The sequence below is a fragment of the Pinus tabuliformis genome, chromosome 7 (genome assembly GCF_031772625.1).
Source record: "Pinus tabuliformis cultivar Carrire ecotype Pingquan chromosome 7, CPIR1, whole genome shotgun sequence".
Lineage (NCBI taxonomy): Eukaryota > Viridiplantae > Streptophyta > Pinopsida > Pinales > Pinaceae > Pinus > Pinus tabuliformis.
Genome location: NC_142293.1, coordinates 1,088,289,442 through 1,088,309,013, shown reverse-complemented (window position 1 = coordinate 1,088,309,013; position 19,572 = coordinate 1,088,289,442). Strand labels below are relative to the sequence as shown.

The 19,572-nt window shown below is 41.3% G+C and overlaps 1 protein-coding gene across 1 annotated transcript; it reads right to left on the bottom strand.

The window, feature by feature from the left end:
- Window positions 1–5,559: 5,559 nt before the first annotated feature.
- On the bottom strand, window positions 5,560–7,298 carry LOC149251350 (uncharacterized). The gene is made up of 3 exons (XM_089453858.1): window positions 7,016–7,298; window positions 6,247–6,880; window positions 5,560–6,007 (listed from the first exon to the last, which is right to left on the bottom strand). The coding sequence occupies exons 1-3, from the start codon at window positions 7,296–7,298 to the stop codon at window positions 5,560–5,562; spliced, it is 1,365 nt and encodes a 454-aa protein (XP_089309984.1).
- Between the last annotated feature and the right edge of the window lie 12,274 nt (window positions 7,299–19,572).

Sequence of the window (19,572 nt, the reverse complement as noted above, 5' to 3'; positions counted from 1 at the left end):
TGCATTATCATTTAACAAGCCCCCCTTGAGAAATATGTGCAGTGCCTCCTTTTCCTAGTTGGTGCAAACCCAACATTCATAATTTGAGACCCATTGCAGTCTTCTTCTACAAACTAGCTATCAAATTTATTCTACTAAGTATGGGGGTAGGATTTATTTACCCTTATAGCCATAAAATTGTCTTTCAAAAATATTTTTTTGTGACAGAAACAGTTATGTTGTATATATATTCATCCTGGCTTGAAAGCCGTGTTGGAAATAATACTGAGAGGGGGGGTGAATCAGTATTATCAGATCAATCAAACTTTTTCAATGCTCAGAATCATATACGCTACTTCAGTTACGTGAACCAGCGTGTACACGCTACTGTGACTAAATAAAACAGCGTATAAGAAGAAAAACTCATAATTTAGTTAGCTTATTCTTCAGTTAAGTTCATCAGGACATTATTCACCACATTAACAGTAAACATGTGCAGTATAACAGAACAGATCAAAAGCCACACATATGAACACCAAGATATAAGGTGGAAACCCAATGTGGGTGAAAACCACCTGCTGCAAGTTGTCTCTATCTTTCTTTAATATGAAACTTCAGTTTACAATCTTTTGTACTGGTGCAGCCTTATACCAGTACGCAGGCTACAACCTGCAGAAGGCTACAACCTTCTCTCGTTCTCCAAACTTCCTTGGAAGGGAGCTCCAACCCCCTTTGCTCTTGTACTAGCCAAGATACTAGTACGTAGGTGCTGACCTACAATCTTCTTTCCTTCAAGTACCACCTTTCATACATTTTCAGACTGGATATTCCTGAAGCACAACATTACAATCTGTAGACCCCAATTCATTCAACTTTCACAACAGATCATTGAAGCATAAAACAACCAAACTTTGAATCACTGAATCACTAAACCCTGTCAATCACCAGTTACCAGAACACAGAGCAAACTACAGAACTCTGCAATAACAGTCAGACCCCACTGTAAACCCAAAATCAAGCTTCAAAAGATATACGCTACTTCAATGAGCAAAACCCGCGTATACACGCGCTTTTACCGAAGCCAACCTGTGTACAGATCTAAAAATAAACTTTCTCAATTTGCAGCTGTACCAGACATCAGTTAGACCCAAAACATAACATTGCGTCAATATGCAGATCTAGAAATACGCATAATCAACCATATCATGAAAGTGCATTTCAAACCATTAGATCCCGATCTATCCTTAGATCTAGTCTTCCATCAACCGATGTGATCTCTCCTTGGCTTAGATCAAGCAACCCAGAACCTGCATATCAGATCTCTTTCTCTCTTAGATATTCAAGCCTTGTCGAAAGATGATCTTGCCTAATGATCTTTTTCTCCTTATATAGCCTTAGGCCTTGCTCAATACCAAGAGCCAAAACCATAGTAACATAATACCATCAACTTCAAAACTAGGGATCGACACGCCCGTCGAGACACAATGGTCCGAAACCATAGGCACAACTTCCAAGGACTAACCACCATGGACCAAAGGTACTTTTCCACATACACGCGCTTTTTCTGAATCCAACTAGCGTGTACACGCGACTTGGGTTTAACGAACCTGCGTATATGAACTTCCTTGGCATGCTGTACTAAGATCTGTCTTCTGATTAAGTTGCCATCACCTGTACCAACCTCTGAGCACCTGTACCAACCTCTGAGTGAGTTGCCATCAAGGACAACACTGGAATCATAATGCCAACAAGCCGTAAATCTGGTTACATTGAAGACTTCTATGTCTTGATACATCTCTCTGGTAACAATGAGAGTGTTGTTGAATCTTGAAGTTTTTCCTTTTGATAGGGATTCTAGTTTATCAATTTCAGAGATATTCCCCAACTTGAAGATACAAACAAATTTATTTAGAAGCAGACAGAAAAACATGGCAAAAGCTAGCTTATGGAATGGGTTCCCATGTTTCTTCTTCGTCTTTTATCTTGACCCCGGCAGAAAGGAGGACTGCTTTGTTGGCTTCCTTGTCTGCCTGTTTGTTGTGCGTTCTCAGTACATGGAAATAATTCAGCTTCTGGAAAGCTTTTCCCAGGCCTTTGATTCTAGAAACCAGTCTAGCTAGATTAAGATCCAGCGCTGGAGAGTTGGAGATCATTGCATTTATGAGGACCTGCGAGTCGCCTATCACAGTAGCTTCCCTTATGTTTAGCTCTTTGAGTATCTTTAGGCCTTGGAAGAGGGCCAATGCCTCAGCTTGTATGCTGGAAGCTTGGCCAAGTCCCCAGGAGAAGGAATGAATTTTTTCCCCCAGAGGATTTACAACAACACCTCCTGCTCCTGCTATGCCCGGATTACCCTTTGCTGCTCCATCAAAGAAGAGTGAGTGTCTTGAGTGCGATTTAAGCCAGTCATGGAATTCAGATTCAGGTCTCCTTATTTGCCAGTCTTTAAGGATGGGGGCAGTTCTGACTGCTGGTTGAAATTGCAGGCCTAGGGATGAGCCCCAGTCAATGTCTTGATGGCTGAGATTGGAGTCATCGTTTATATCTGTCAAGCACTCCTTTATGAGGCATTTGATTTTGATTTCTAAAACCTTCTGGTTCAAGCTGGCATTTCTGAAGATTCTTCTGTTCCTTTCAAGCCATATTTGCCAACAAATGATCTTTGGAAGAATGGCCCATGCAGTTTTGATAACTTGATTTTTGGGTGGCTGTCCGGGGTACCTGTTTGTCCAATTTGAGAAGAGGTCTACCATAGATCTAGGCAGAGGGAAGTTGGGATCAAAATTGCTGATAAAGGAGACCCAGATCTGTATGGAAAATTTGCACTCAAGCATTAAGTGTAATGTTGTTTCTGCGTTTTCTGTGCACAACGGGCATCTGGAGGGGCCATGAAATCCTTTCCTCTGCAGAGTGTCATAAGTTAGAATTCTTCCATGGCAGAGAGTCCAAGCGAAGAAGTCGATCTTGGGCCAAGAAGGGACGTGCCAGACTCCCTGCCAAGGTGCTGGGTCAGGGGGGACGTGTGGCTTCTCGATCAGCTTGGAGTAGCCTTTAGAAACAGCGTATCCGCCTTCCTTCAGCCCCCATCCTTTTGTGTCTTTTTTCTTCATATGCGTGGGAGCCAGGCCGTGTAGAAGATCCAGCAGAGCGATCCATTCATTTATCAACTGATCCGGAATTTCAATTCTTTTCCAGCCTGCCCATATGAAGTCGCTCCATTGGGAAATGTCCCACAACGAGTTCAATCCTTCTCTGTTCATCCAGCAGCGCAAATCGTTTAGGGAGGCTCTGTCTGTAACTGGATCCTTGTTCATAATTCTATCAGTCCATATGTTGATTTTTTTCCCATTTCCTGGGATCCAAAAGGAGTGCTCTTTAATCAAGGAAGCCGCTTTAGCATACAATTTAAGGAAGGACGAATTTGGAAGCTGAATCGCGTTTTCTAAGCAGCAAGTGCGTGGGCCTCTGAAATACTTTTTCCAGAGAGCCAGTTGGGCCCAACCTGGCTTGGGCGCGATGATTCGCCAGATCACCTTGGCTGCCATAGCCACATTTTGCTGACTGAGATTCTTGAAGTTTAGCCCACCCTCTCGCAAAGGCTTGGAAATGGTTTCCCAGCTGATGAGGGGAATTTTTTTCCATTCTGTTTTCCTCCCTTCCAGAAGAATCTGCGCATGAATTCTTCCATCTTTTTTAATATGGATGCCGGAGCGAGAAGCCCTGTGAATTGAAACAGTGGAAGACTGAAGAGCACGGATTTTATTAAGACCGCTTTGCCAGCAGCGTTGAGCCAGGTAAAGCCCCAGGCTTGAATTTTGGATTTGAATTTCTCAAGCTGGGGAAGCCAATCTTTGGTTGAGTGTTTCTTATGGAAAACAGGAAGGCCCAAATATTTAAATGAAGTCCATGAAGAGGAGGCTGTGAAGCCCAAGCATCTTGAGATGGCGGATAGAGTTCTGGGCGTAGTGTTCCAACTGAAAATATGACATTTATTCTTATTTACCATGCTGCCTGAGGCCTCACTGAATTTGTCCAGCACATCTTTAAATTTGGAGGCAGAGGAGAGAGAGGCAGTGTCTAATAGGAGGGTATCATCCGCGAATAAGGCGTGGTTTAAGTTCTTAACCCTTCTAGCTATACACAGCCCATTAATTTCTTGGTCTTGCATCTTTTTATCTAGCAGGAAGCTGAGTACTGAGGCTTGGATGACGAAAAGCAGGGGGGAGAGGGGACACCCCTGCCTAAGTCCTCTCGAGGCTTTGAAAAATTCAGTGGCTCTTCCATTAACCAGTGGGGCAATCCATGGCTCTGAGATGCATGCCCGGATCCATTTTATGAAGTTTGCTCCAAAACCAAATTTGCACATGACTTTTAACAGAAAACTATGATTTACTCGATCAAAGGCATTTGCTAAATCGAGTTTGATCACCATACCTTGTTCCTTTCAGAGAAGACTTGAATGTATTGCCTCTTGAACGAGCGTGTAGTTGTCCACGATCTGCCTACCCTGGATGAAGCCTCCTTGATTTTCCGGGATTATTCTGGGCAGAATGGGCTTCAGTCTATTAGCAATGACTTTGGTGATTAATTTGTACCCTGTGTTGCATAATGAAATCGGACGGAATCTGCTGAAGTTATTGGCGCCTTTTTCCTTTGGAATGAGGGCTAAGAAGGCGGAATTTGTGCTGCCTCCTATTTTCTGAGTATTTTGTGACTTTTGTATCATTTTGAGAAGGTCCTTTTCGATAATCGGCCAGCAGATTTGGAGAAACCGGGCAGAGAAGCCATCTGGCCCCGGGGCCTTATCCGGGTCCATATCAAAGAGAGCCTTTTTAACTTCCTCTTTAGTAATTTTGGCCTCTAGAATCCCGTTCATGCGAGGAGAGATAACCTGAGGGATGATGTCAAGCAGCTCTTGATGATGAAATGGCCCCTGATCATCACTGTACAAGTTTTGGAAATGAGAGAAGGTTGCTTTCTTAATGTCTACGAATTTCGTGACTTTAATCTCCAATATTCTTCTTCAGCTAAGCAGGCCTTATGGTATCTCTGTTGCAGCTGAGTTTCTTGATCTATCATATCCTCTGTAACAATAGCACTCTCCATATGGGTTTGATGAGAGACAAGAGAGTCTTTGATGGCTTTCCTTTCCGTTGAGGGATTGGACAAGGTTTTGGCCCAGCTTTTCAGAGCTCTTTTTACCCTTCTGAGCTTTTCCTCCCAGATGAAAAAGGGCGAGCCTTTGACAGGCTGGCTCCAACAATCTTTGACTGTTTGCATGAAGAGAGGCTCCTTAACCCAAAGGGGACTAAACCGGAAGGGAATAGGTCCCAGATCTAGATGGGCAAGGAGCTCTAATTTTACAGGCTTATGGTCCGAGACGCTGCTAGCGAGGATATGCATTCTGGGTTCTAATCCAAGTAACAGGAAAGAGCTTTGAATGAAAAATCTATCAAGCCTGGCAGCAATATGACCAGGACCTACTCTTTTATTAGACCAAGAAAACTTACCGGATGAGGGCTTGATGTCCAGTAAGTCCCAGTCTTGCAAAAGATCCTCCGCCCATTCTCTTGCCGGGTCTCAGACTGCACTTCCTCCCCTTTTTTCAGTCGAATGAAGAGTGAGGTTGAGATCTCCAGCAATGATTGTGTTTTCCAGGTTTGTCAAGTCTGCCTGTCGTCTTATAGTGTCCCAGCAATCCTTTTTCTCCCAGATGTTGACTGGAGAATAAACATTAAAAAGACTGAAGGTTTCCTTTGTGTCCAGATTCTGCAGTTTTAGCAGCAACCAGTGAGTGTTGCTCGCTTCAAAGATGACTGCATATTTATTGGAGTTCCATAGTGTACCAATCCCTCCCGAGGCACCCCTGGCAGAGATTGCTCTTGCTTCACTTTTGAACCACAGATTTTTGCTTGCTTGCAGGAAGGTTTTGTCTTCCAGCTTGGTCTCCTGGACTAGAAGTATGTCTGGGGTTTCTGTTCTTATTAAGCTTCTTATTGCTTCTTCCTTAACTTTACTCCCCATACCTCTGCAATTCCAGGAGATGACCTTCATTATTTATGTTTCTGATGGGCTCCCTTGGAGCCTTGGGGCTGATTTTTCAGCATCTTGGGCTTTGAGGCTAGCAATTTTTCCAGAGTTGGCTGGCTGCCCTGAAGCTTGTCTTTGTAGGTCTGCTGCTCTCTTTTTTCTTTGTCTGTTTTACGGCCTCTTGTAGATCTTCTTACCGAAGTTTGGGACTCTCCTATTTCTCCTTCTTCTTCTGACTCTTCAGTTTCCTGCTCATCTTCCTCATCCTCTAAGGCCATGCCTTTGGGGTTTTCAGCTTCTTTGGGGGAAGCTGATGGAGTACCTTTATTTGGAGAGACTGATTTTTGGGTTTCTTCCTCCAGAATGTCTTCTTCCGGCTGACTTAGAGGAACGAATTTATTTTCTTGCATCTTTTTGGGAGGGGGACGCTGGACATTAACCTGGGGATTGCCTTTGCCAGAGTATCCACCCTGCTTCTGCCCCTTGTGATTGGCTCTTGCTCGCTTGACCTGGTTCCAACCCTCTTCGTTCCCTTTCTCTGGCTCTGCATTTGTCGGACAGTTTCTGGCAAAATGCCCATAAACGTGACATTTCCTGCATTTGAATGGCAGCTGTTCATAATCCAGGATCTGCACATGAGACCAGCTGCCGACTTTGATTTTGATTGCCTCTGGTAGACCCACCTCTAGATCTACCTCTACACAGATCCTGGCGCAGTCGTACTGATCCTTGTTGCTTGCCCGATCTATGAATTTTCCGAGGGAATTGCCAATGTGCTTCAAGGAATCCCAGTTCCAGCAATGGACTGGCAGATTTGGGAGACGAACCCATACTGGAACAGCTTTGGGAACATCGACCGCCGGATCGAAGTCTGGGGTCCATTTGTTCAGATAGAGACCCTGAGGGCCCATGAAGTACGGCCCATTTCGGAAGATCAGGTCTTTGTCCTCTTTGGAGGTGAATTCAAAGAGAAAATACCCTCGCCCTAGGAAGTATGAGGTTACACTTTGATTAATCAGGGGCGCCCAGTTCCTATTAACCCATTGCTCAGTGGTTTTCGGCGAGGGCCAAAGTCCCGTGAATTGGCCAATGAGCCCACGTTCCGCCAGAGACAGTGCTACTTGAATGGGGGTCTCCGGAGGCAAAGAGATCTCAGGAATTTCATCGAGTTTCTTTACGAATTTTGCTGCATCACTTCTTTTCTTCGGAGGTAAGCCAGCCAGGAGCTGATTGAAAGCATCCAAGGACGGATCAGGGGGCGGATCCGTATGATGGCCCAGTGACTCCATGGGATCTGGTTAGATGCCGGCCGCCCCAGGGGCAGCCCCGCAACAAAGACCAAACCCTAGCCAGAGAGTTGCTGGCTGTCTCGAATCTGGAACTGATCTTCTGCAGACAGGCCCGCAGTGGAGAGGAGCCGCAAAGCGCGGGCAGGGCCGCAGGCTTCAGAGCCCGCAGGATGCGGATCGCGTGGAGGGAGCCGAGGCTCTCAGGTTGCAGAGCTCTCCGCCAGTTGTCTTTCAAAAATATTATTATAATTGTTACATTTGAAATAATAACTAACTAGCATTTATATCTGAAATCTTGTACTCATTCCCATTTAGAATTCATCCATACAATTTCATAGTCCATTCTAGCAAGGAATCAAATTTATTACACTTTTATGAGAACCATTTACATTGCATCAAACAAGTCACAAATTTCAAATTTGAAACATAAATATTTTACTTAATGTCAGCTTCAATTTTATCTTTCATTTGTAAGTGTGTAAGACCCCTGCAAAAGTTGGTTAGTGAAGGTTGAAGAACAAAAGTGTTTCTCAAGGAATCACAAAACCATTGGATGCCATTTATGTTAAACAAATGATTGTGATTAGAGCTCATAAAGTGTTCTTGTAAACATAAGCCTAGTGATACAACACAACCTTTGTAGTATTTTACTTTAATTCTATTTGGATTGTATCTTTCAATCGCAAGTGTGAAAAACCTCCCATAGAAGTTGGACATTGAATACTGATGAAGAAAAGTGCTTCTCTAAGAATCAAAAAAAAAATATGCCCTTAATGCCAAATCATAGGATTGTGATCAGTGTCTGTAAAGTTCTCTCAAAACATAAATCCCATGAGCAAATCAACCTGTATGTCCTTTTAATTGTATTGCTAGTGTATGTCTTAGAAGCATTAGAAAGTAGAAGTTCTCTCAAAGATTGAGAATCATTTATGTACTAGTTATGCACATAGATTGTTAGTGTTTCTAATTTTACGACCCTAAATTGAGAATTAAATGTAACAAAATTAATCAATTAAATTGCTTGACATTTTTGGCGTTATTTCTAGGTAATTAGAGAATTTGTGATTCACTTTTACTTTCAAGAATTTTGTTGCATGCATTTTAAATATAGTGAAATAATGAAAGAATGGTGATATTGCATGAGTATGGAAAGAGATAATAAAGAAATATTTCTTAGGAAAAGCATAGGTTGAGAAATTTCCATCATCCCAAGTCATATTCCTTCATCTACTAACTTGATGGCTGAAAGATCTACAAGAGAAGGACATGCAAAACAGACTTTAGTGATACACTCATTAACATGGTCTATAGTGGAAACTTTAAAGAAGTAAAAAGTGAGAAATATATTAAATACTAAAGCTTCTCCAGTAGATCCTATAGTGAACGCAATAATGACAGGTGAACCAAGCAAGAATTCAGACATTGAGAAGAAATTCAATCCATTCATGGATTTAGAATCTCCCTATCAAGAATCTAAGTTCAACTTGTTTGGGTGCAGAAACATGGTGTAAAGTGAAGGTCAAGGTCAAGGTCAAGGTGAGGCACACATGCAAGAAAAAGAGGAGATACTTTTTTCCTTTCTAATTATGAACCTCTCCACAACAGTACAAATGAAGAACTTCCCTCCATTAGTCTTGCCTCATTTTCATGCTAACGTAGCAGAAGACGTTAGTGCTTTTCTCTTTGAGTTTGACATTTTATGTTGTAGCTATGATTATAACATAGTTATCGATCAAACGAGAAAGTGAACTAATACCCGTTTTTTTTGAGGTAGCAAAAAATCACCCGATTTTGAAAAGTGGTGATGCCAGAATACACCCTTTTTTTAGCATATTTTTGGCACTTTAAATTTTCTTATATATCAAGTATGAACATTTTCTTTCAATGTTAGTGATTTTCATGCTGATTTTGAAAAGTGTTGATGCAACATCAACATATTTTTTTAAATGTTAGTGATTTTCATGTTGATTTTGAAAACTGTTGATGCAGCATCAACACATTTTTTTAGAGGGCTTATTTTTGACACTTTAAATTTTTTTATGTAACAAGTGTGAACATTTTTTTTAATGATTTTCATCTTGATTTTGAAAAGTGTTGATGAGCATCAACCCTTTTTGTTGACAAGGCTTAGTTTTTACACTTTAAATTTTCTAATGAATTAAGTGTGGATAATTTTTTTTAAATATTGGTGATTTTTCATGTTAGTAACAAAACATGACAAAAAAAAAAAAAAAACATGACCCAAAAATAATCAAATTAAAAAAATATATATAGCCAGGGAGATGGATGAAGGGTTCGAGGGCAGTGTGGGTGGTGTGGGCGAGAGTAGGGTTTGTTGTGTAGGGGGCAGTAGAGGAGAGTCAAAGGATGGAGATGACTACAGGCAAGAGCCCAACAAATGAAGCGTGGCAGGCGAAAGAGGAGGGCATTCTAGGGCCGGAAGGTCCGCCAAGTTGACATCCGGATGGTGCTTTTTCCCAGAACGTGGTGGGTGGAGCGGTGTATGGACAACAATTGTCGAGCTCGCCTGCTCTTTGCCCCAAGGATCCATGGCCGGTCGATTATTGTATGCCCAAATATCCTGATCTGGCATGGGGTCCTCCTCGTAGTCCACCAGATCCTCCTCCACCATAGCAACCCGACAAAATAGCCTGCCCTAACCACCGACCAGGGGACCGACAGCGAGTGCAGTAGGAAAATCGATGTGTGGAAAAATGACTGGGAAGGTAGGAAACCCTTGTGGAAACCCAGTTACCAAGTATGCCAAAAAGGGTCAGTTGTTGTACCTGCAATGGGCCCGCGCGAATCAGTATACCCGTGAACCATGGACCAGGTCAGGTGCCTTCCATGGTATCAGGGATTGCGAGACGGATTCCTAGGGTTTATGTGACCGCCATGATTGCCGTTCTCCAGAGCTCATAAATTATCTTTATAGAAAGTAGTTATAAGAATGGAAATACATATTATAAATATAAATCACTCTTCACAACTTAAGCAAAAACTTTTAAATCTATTTCATAAAAATACATTATTGGTCAATGAAATTAGACTATTTAAGTAAAATAAGGAAGATGCTTTTCCCAAAGAGACCTAGTTGTCCTCCCTCAAAAATTCTATAATGGCATTTCCAATATCTAAGTAAGCATAAAAGAATGTAATGAAAGCATGAGAACTTAATCTAAAAAAGCTTGAAAGAAGTGAATCTTGTTCAATTTTAGTCCTAGCTCACGGAGAAGAGGCTCTTTTCTAAGAGATCTGGTTGTCCTTCCACATTCAAGCTAATCACTAAAATTAAGCAATCTTCACTTAACATATGCCATAAAATGAATTCACATTAAAGATATTTACAAATATTTACAACAAATGAATATAATAAACATGGAGAATTAAACTAGCATATGCACAAATATGAACATCATACAACAAAGTGTACTTAGCTTGGTATGGGGGCCCTCCAACCTTGTTGGTACACTGCTAAAATACTCAGCTACAACAACTCATTCACTTCAGCAAACACAAAGAAATCATGAAACAAAAGCTATGTCTTCAATTATCTCAAAATAATAAATTTTTCTACATAGTCTAACTATGAATGTCTCTCTTTAAATAGGCAAAATAATAACCATATAAGTTAAAAAGTCTGAAACAACCATCATTAATTTTATCCCACTTCATCAGGTCGAAGCCATCCATTAGTTACAAGAAATCTGGAAGAATTCCAAAAAATCCTAAAACTGCCCCTTTTTAATAGGGATTTTTGGGTGACAGGTCAAGTTTGACCAGCGTTGACCAGGCCTGTATTTGCTCATTTTCACCGAGCCAATAGTTGTTCATCCATCTATGGTTCCTAAGCTTTCCAAATATGTATTCAGCTCGTGCCCAAGTGTCCTGCACATATCACTTTAATGGAGCTATTACATGTATTTTCAATGTAGTCTAAATTTAATTTTAAAACCCATTTTTTACAAAAATTCCTAAATATTGAAAAACTTAATCTAATTACCTGATTACGCAAAATAAGGGTAAAATGAAGCATATATGAGTGGAATATGATGGTAAGTAAGTGGGTTTATGTTAAACAAAATTGACCAAAATTGAGAGCCAACAGGGTGCCAGTCTGTAATTTTTGGGTAGCGAGGGTGACCATCACGAAATCCCCTTCAACAACCAATAGAACGAAAAATGGCGAGACTTGGCAAGTTCGAGTCCATGCTCCAAAGCCTGCAACTCAACCGCATTGTTTGTGTTGATTCCTAATTTGCCATAGTAAATCCATAGAATTTTGCCATTATGGTTCCCGAAGGCCCCTCTGAAGCTAGTTGATCTTGGACTACCCCACGAAGCCCTGCCATAATTCACTTTGTAGACATTGATGCTAGGAGGAGACCATATGTTAGGGATATCAAGGTTAGCAAATGGGTTTTTGTGAAAATGGATGGAATGTGCTCTATACCGAGAAGCTAAAGGATGCGAATGTCCGAAGGTCAAGGGGGACCCTACTGCAGGGGGAGGGTTTGGAAACTGAGACCAAGTCCTGGATAATATTCTTCACCTTGGTAAGTAGAATATCCCTTGTGACCAATAAGTTTTTAAATATTATTGCATTTTGTTCCTTCCATAGGACCCAATAAAGAGCCCCCAGAAACAGATCCCAAGTTTTGTTGACGATGGGATGATTGGATATTTGTGGTCTCCAAGTGTCAAGGGTGCTTTGAATTGATGCATTGTTTCTATCTAAGGTTCTAAAAGCTTTCTTCCCCTGGTCCCATATTGTGGAAGTAGTTTCACAATTGTTCAAAAGGTGGTTTATTTTTTCCTCTTGGTTCTCACATAAGCTACACCTGGAAGAGCTCGAGAAACCGCAATATGAGATTATCCCAGGTGAGGATTTTGCCATGGAGGACAAGCCATAGGAAGAGTGTGATCTTTAGCCATTGATTTTTTAACTAAAGAGAAATTCATAGAGGATGTTGTTCTAACTAACTTTGGTTGGCCAGATAGACATAAGCTTCCTTGAGGATAAAGATACCTCCTGAGTTTTAGCCCCATCTTAATTTGTCTTCGTCGTGGTCCAAGGGGATTTGGTGATCTTAAAGGTGCTTCCAGAAAGCCTCCCTGTCAAAGTTTATGGGATAGGTTTCCATTCCTGCTCATCAATCCGTGATCTCCATTTACTTCCTTGAGGGGTGTGTTTCTAATAATGGGATACTAAAGTTTTTCCCTTGCCCTACAAGGGGGTATATATCTCTTCATTCAATTTTGGGAGTTATTATCACGCGTCCTCCCATAAGAGAGAAATTTTTCCATTGTGTACCTCACATAAACAATGTTCTTGGATCCATTTGTTTTTCCAAGCTTGATTCCAAATAGTTGAGCCCTTAACAAGGCCTTCCAGGTGAATGAGATCCTTTTACTGTTGATTGGGGGCGTATTTCACTTTCAAAAGTTTTTTTCAATGGATTGTGGGAGAATCTAGCCATTCCCACCACATCTTAGCTATGAGATCATTTCCTATGAATTTTGGGTCTCTTAGGCCCAAACCTGTGGCATGTTTGGGCCTGTAGAGTTTATCCCAGCTAACCAAAGTCCATTTCCTTTTTTCCTCAGAGCTTCCCCATAGGAAGTTCCTTTGAATGTTGTGAATGTTGTTTAAAACTTCTTTTTGGAGTATCTAAGGATGAGAACAAGTATCGAGGAATTTCTTGCAAGACGAATTTGAGAAGGACTAACCTTCCAACAAGATTAAGGGATCTAAAGGTCCAATTACTTAGTTTATTTTGGAGCCTTGAGAGGAGGTCTTCATAGGTGGATTTTTTTAGGACTTTGTTTGTGAGGGGAGCGTCTGAATACTTAGAAGGGAGGGAACAATTTTGGAAACCCAGGATCCTAGTTATGTTTCTTTGAATAAGGGGAGGGGTATTGAAGAAGAAGATTCTAGATTTTTGTAGATTGACTAAGTTTCTAGAGGCTTCGTAAAATAGATTGAGAATTTGCTTGAGAGTTCTAGCTTTAATGACTATGGGGATGCCCATAAGAAGTGTATCATACACAAACTGTTAATGGGTAGAGTTTGATGGGGTGTCATGAAGTTTTAGTCCAATCAGCTAATTATTGTCCTTGGTTGTTGAAATGGTTCTTCCCAAGCCCTCTGTCATAAGGTTGGATAAGAAGGGGGGTAGGGGATTTCCTTGTCTGATCCCTCGGGATGGAGAGAAGGGTTGGGTAGGGGCTCCATTGAGAAAGATGGAGAAGAAGGTTCTAGTTACAGGGGTCATAATCCAGTCAATCCACTCCTGGTGGGGCCTTGAGCACCTCCCTCATGTACTGCTAACTAGTCTTGTCAAATGATTTTGAAATATCAAGTTGCATCAACATCCCAGGTTGTTTGGAAATTTTGAGAGAGTGTATGGTTTCATGGGATAAAATTATATTGTCCAGAATTTGCCTTCCTTCAACATAACTAGATTGACTGGGAGAGACAAGGAGAGGAAGCAGAGGTTTGAGTTTGTTAGCTATAACCTTTGAAATGATCTTATAAATGACATTACAAAGTGCTATAGGGAAATACCTTTCAAGAGTGTCTGCTCCTTCTTCCTTTGGAATGAGAGTTATAAAGGTGGCATTGAGGGCTCCCAACATTGTCTTGTCTCATCTTGAATCCTCCATTATCGCATAGACCTCTCCTTTTATTATTGGGCAACAAGCTTTGAAGAAGTCCATGGTGAAGCCATCAGGCCCTAGGGCTTTATGAGAGGGCATTGACCTAATGGCTTGTTCCACTTCTTTCTCAGTGATTTATTTAAGCAACATGGTGTTATGATCGTCACTCAAGATTATGGGAATTTTCTGAACAATTTTCTAAATTTCTAGGGGCCTGTCCATATAGTGGGCTTTGTTAAGAGGTTCCTAAAGAATGTGTTGAGCTCTATTGAAATGTCCTTGTGGGAGTTGATCACCTCGCAATCAAATTTCTTTGGGAAAGGATCATTCTCACCTTTTTGTGTTGAATCATGGATTTGTAGAAGAATTTGGTGTTGCATTCCCCACATTTTAGCCATTGAACCCTAGATTTTTGCTACCATAATTTATCTTCTTGTTTGGCTCTTGTTTCCCACTTCTGTTGCAAATATTATTCCATTTGCTTCAATTGGTCTGAGGTTCCATTGAGGATGATGTTTTATTGGAGTTCTTCCATATTCTTTTCGAGGTCCTTTTTGTCCTTGAGGATATTTCCAAGGACCTCCTTGTTCCATTTCTTGATTTGAGATTTGATATGCTTGAGTTTTTGCTGGAAGTGGTACATTTGGGAGCCTTTTAGGGGCAATTCCCCATTACACCATTCCTTCATTTTTTATTGAAATTTTGGGTGATCCAACCATAAGGCTTCAAACCTAAAGGGTTTGTTCTTGGGAGTGCCTAAAAGTTGGATCTCCCGAACAATGGGTTAATGATTTGAACCAACATATGGGAGGATTCTTCCTTCTATTTCTAGAGTGTTTAGGAGTATGGATTATGATATTAGAAATCGGTCCAGGTGGGAGGAAATTTTCCTTTCTCCTCCTCTCTTTTTATTCCAAGTGAATATGCTATTGTGAGTTTCCACATCCACCATTTCCATTTGGTTTATTAATTCTCTGAAAGCTTCCACATCTTTGTCCAATCTTTTAAGACCCCATTTTTTCTCAAAAATATTAAGGATCATGTTGAAGTCTCCTCCAAGGATTCTATGGGAGCTTGGCAGGGCTTCATGAATTTTCTTCAGGGTGTCCAACATATTGATCCTTTCTTCAACTCTATGTGGGTCATAGACATTGGTAACACATAATGTTTTTGGAGTTCCTATTAGTTGAAAGATTGTTGTTAGGATGTTCGAAGTAGCTATAGGTTTTTGAAGATCCATCAGCTTTTCATTCCATATTATTAGTTGTCCTCCTGTTGTTCCTCTAGTAGCATTTGCAATACTATTATATCCCTTCCAACATTGCTTTTGAAGGGAAGGGATAGCCTCTAACCCTACCTTTGTTTCTTGAATGAACACTATTTATGGTTTGCTTGCCATGATCTTATGATCTAGAAGTTTTCTTTTTGTGGGTCCATTCAAACCTCAAATATTCCATGAGATCAACTTCATTGGGAATGTTTTTGAGTTAAGATTAGGGCCCTTACCTTTCCTTCGTTGATCAACTTTGATCCAAGCTCATGCAAAGTTTTGACTTGTGGGTTCCTACCTCACTTTCTTTATGCTCCTTTGGGATTGTATTGATCTGCTGGGATGTTGGATTTGATGTCAATCTTGTTGAGGTCCCCATATTGTCTTTTGGCTATTGCTTGCTTAAGCTCTTCTTGATAGAGGTACACTTCCTCTATTTTTTGAAGGTACTCCTCTGGGATGGCTTCCAGTCCTCTCTTTTCCCAAACTTCCACGATTTTCTTGAGGTCCATGTCCCCTAGGACTTCTTCAATCACCTCTTCCTATGATAGCTCATTTTTTCTTTCTTGCTCCATTTCGATGTCTTCGGTTCCTTGCCCAATTTCACTTGGGATGGTTATGGGGGTTGCTTCTTTTTCCACATCCGTTTGAGGGAGGGGTATTTTCCTGCTTGCACCTCCTTCTGTTTCATTGTATTCCTTACCTTGAGCTTCTTGATCTTCACCCAGTATTTAGAACTTGTTCTTGTTGAATTGGATCGATGAAGCATGTTTACCTTAGGGATTTCGATTGTTCTTGTTCATGGAAACTACCCTTGTGAAGCCCTGGTCATTCGCCTTCTTCTGAGTTGGAGAGCTGGTTGTTTGTGAGGTATTTTGTGGACAGTCATGGAAAAGATGCCTATGTTCATGAAATTTGTAGCATCTGAAAGGAATGTATTAATAGTCTATGCTCTAGAGAAAAGTTCATCCCTGAACACCAGTTTATGGCCTCCAAGAGAGCCCTAGAGATGCCTATCTAGACACATATGTGGGCATAGGAAATGTAGTACCCTACTCAGGTCCTTCCGACATCTTGATGTCTTCACCTATCTTGTGTCCAATTTCTTTGAGGACAAAGGGAGACTGATATTTAGTGGGTATGGAGTAGAGCTCGATCCAAACCAGAACTCTTGTGAAGTCCTCCTCCGAGGTGAAGTTTTCTTTCCAATAACTCATATATAATCTAGTCGAGTTGAAGAAATAGGGTCCTCCTTCAAAGATGTGGTCTTTGTCTTCTAAAAAACCAAATATTACTGTAAATAATCCCTTGGAGCTAAGCTAAATCTTTATTCCTCTCTTTGGGCATCATTTCGCTTGTATCTACCAATTTAGAGCTTTCTCTGTGGGCTAGAAGCCCATAAATTTGTATATGACTGCATCCTCCTGCATGTATTCCCTGTAGGATGCTACATTCAAGTCTTCTATCTCCAGGGTCATTATTTTCTTGGTCTTTTTTTTTTGCAGGGATTGGTTGCCTATGGCTGAGCTAGGGGATTTCCACTGGAGCTTGTAGAGTGGTTAATTGGCTAATGGTTTGTTCCCTTCCCTGCCCCTCCCTCTCCTAAGCGATTGGATGGAGACTTCTTGAATGTGTTGAAATCGGTGAGCTTGGTGAAGAAGGAGGTATTGTGCTCCTTCCCCTGCCATGGCAGAGATCAAGACAAAAACATAGGTTGTATTATGTAACTTTTCTCTTATCAGTGACAAATTTTGCATTATTTTGTTACCTTCAACTATGCATCCTTATTTACCCACCCCAGTGGATATGGCCTTATATGATCACAAAATTCCAATCCCAATTTGTTGATAAACTCTGCTGCAGTTAGATTCATCTACATTGAGTCAAATAGAGCATCAATCTTTGTCTTCTCAACCTATATCTTTATGTGGAAGAATTTTCTCATTTCTTTCTCTTCCCGTTGTTAAAGGCTACTTAGATTCACCTCCTTCTGCACTGACATACATAAAATATTCTCATCCACATCCAAGTTGCTTTCAACGTGGTTTCTCTAATCAGTGGCCATGAGATTTTTCTTCTTATTGTCTTTCTTTTTGGTCTTCATGTTAAGCTCTAGATGCAACTTCCAACACTTCTCGTTTATATGTCCATCAATATTACAGTGGTTGTTGAGATCATTGCACTGGTGTGTTGTGGCTACTATCTTTTATATTTTCCCACATTCCACTTCTTCTTCCCCTCCTTAAAAGTGTGCTATTGTTCCTTCTGCTTCGATCCACTTGATTTCCCTTTCTTCAGGCCTAAGTTTTGTAGGTATTGTGCCTGTACACAAGTCTCGTCCATCAATCTGGGCTTGAATAACATCACTTGCTTCATGCAAATCTCTGTGTAGACCCCTTAAATGCTTGAGGAGGATATATGGGTTTTTGGGAAGATACCCAACATTATGGTTGTTGGGAACGGGTTCCCCCAAGAGCAGTTTTGGGGCTAAAAGCCCGTGTTTTGGGATAATTTTGTAATAAAGTTGTAAAGTCTCCACATTTTGTGGTTGCGGAGCACGAAGGTGTCAAGAGTCATAAAGGGTTGTCCGCTCTTATTTTGTAAAGTGTCAAGTCGACTGTAAAGATCTACCCATGGTCCGCAGACTATGGGATTGTATAAAAAGGAGCTAAGTAAGTAAGCTCTAATTAGTATGTAATGAACAGGGAAGCATTGGAGTTTTGTAGAGAAGTCTAAGTGTTTCGAATCTTAGCATAGGTAGAGGCTCTGCAGCTGAGTGCGCAGAGGCTTAGGGTGGAAGTCCACAGCTAAGTGCGTGGACCCCTGCATCTGCGTGTGCAGGGCAGATAGAGTTTGTATTAAATTGGAAGATATCAATAAAGAGAAGTATTTTGCAATTACTATGTATTTAGTTCCTGTTAATGCATCTGATTATATTGCATTTTGGGTTTAATTTACAATGTTTATTTGATGTGTGAATATATGTGATTATATCGGTTAATTGAACGCAAGGATATCAGTTTACGCGGCGCTAACTATGATTAATTAATAAGATAAGTAAAACACTTGAGATAACTTGGGAACCTATACAATACATTGTCTTAGCTGCACGAAAGTACCTGGACCATGGGTTAGGGCTACGCGAAGTTCAATCGTACACCTTCGCGGAGGTACTGAAGGGCGGAATAAAGGGTAGATTGACAGAGCCCTAAGGCTTAGCGACCTGCGCGAAAGTAGGGGTAGAGGGTATAAACTGACATCACAACCATCTCAGGGTGCGGAAACTTGGTTCCAACATCCCCCCATACTGCTTCGGGTGAGACTTCGGTCCACGCTCTGCGGGCTGATGCCGAAAGGGCCAGTAGTGTAGGGATTTGTTTGGCTAACTAACGCTGAACCTGGGTCAGGGCCCATAAAGCCAACAAATGGTTCCATTGTCAGGACTGGAATATGCATGAGAGATGTGTGATGTTGTATCACTGGAATCCAACTAAGAAAGAGGTCGAAGATTGGTTGGACAAGAAGATCCATGAATTCACGATGTAGGAGAACATAAACCCACGACTGATGAAGGAACAGTGGCTAGACAGGTACCTGTATACAGAAATCCACGAGATCTTTTTATGTTCCTTTCTAGTTGAGTTATAACGAGTCGATTGCGAAGCTAGAAGATAGCCAGGGAAGACGGAGGCTTGACGGTCCTATTGTCTGGACCCTATTGTCTGGACCCCGGAGTTAGTACAGAGGCTGGAAGGCTCTGAGGATAAGATCACCCACATTGTTGATCATTGGACCGATGATATCATAGGGGAATTTGTGACAGAATTTGTGGTCGATACCTCAGTCAGTTACAACAAAGCGGAGTGACGTTTTGTCAAAGGTCCGCGAGGTATGTACTTGAAGTCTTTAAATACTTGGATTAAGATGTTATTGTGCAAAAAACAGGTTATGCAGCTACCTTGATGTTCAGCTACCCGAAGTGGAAAGACTTACAGGAACTAAGAAAGAAAGGGTCCTAAATATATCCCACTGATTTCACCTCCGTTGAGTGACGAAGAGGGAGTAGCGCAGGCTTCTTCACGAAGTGCAATTCAGTTGATAAAACGAGGGTTCTTGCGACTACCACCTCCACCTTCACCACCATCACTCGCGACTTCACCCATACCACCACCACCTCCCCCATAGTTCAACATGGCGAATTCAGTGAAGCTGCCTTTGTTTAAGGGCTTGGGAAATGAGGACTTGGACCAATTCTGGTTCATCCTCAAATTTGTATGGGAAGCTCAAGGCGTCATAGACGATCACATGAAGAAGGCAACGTTGGTTAGTGCTTTGCAGGATCAC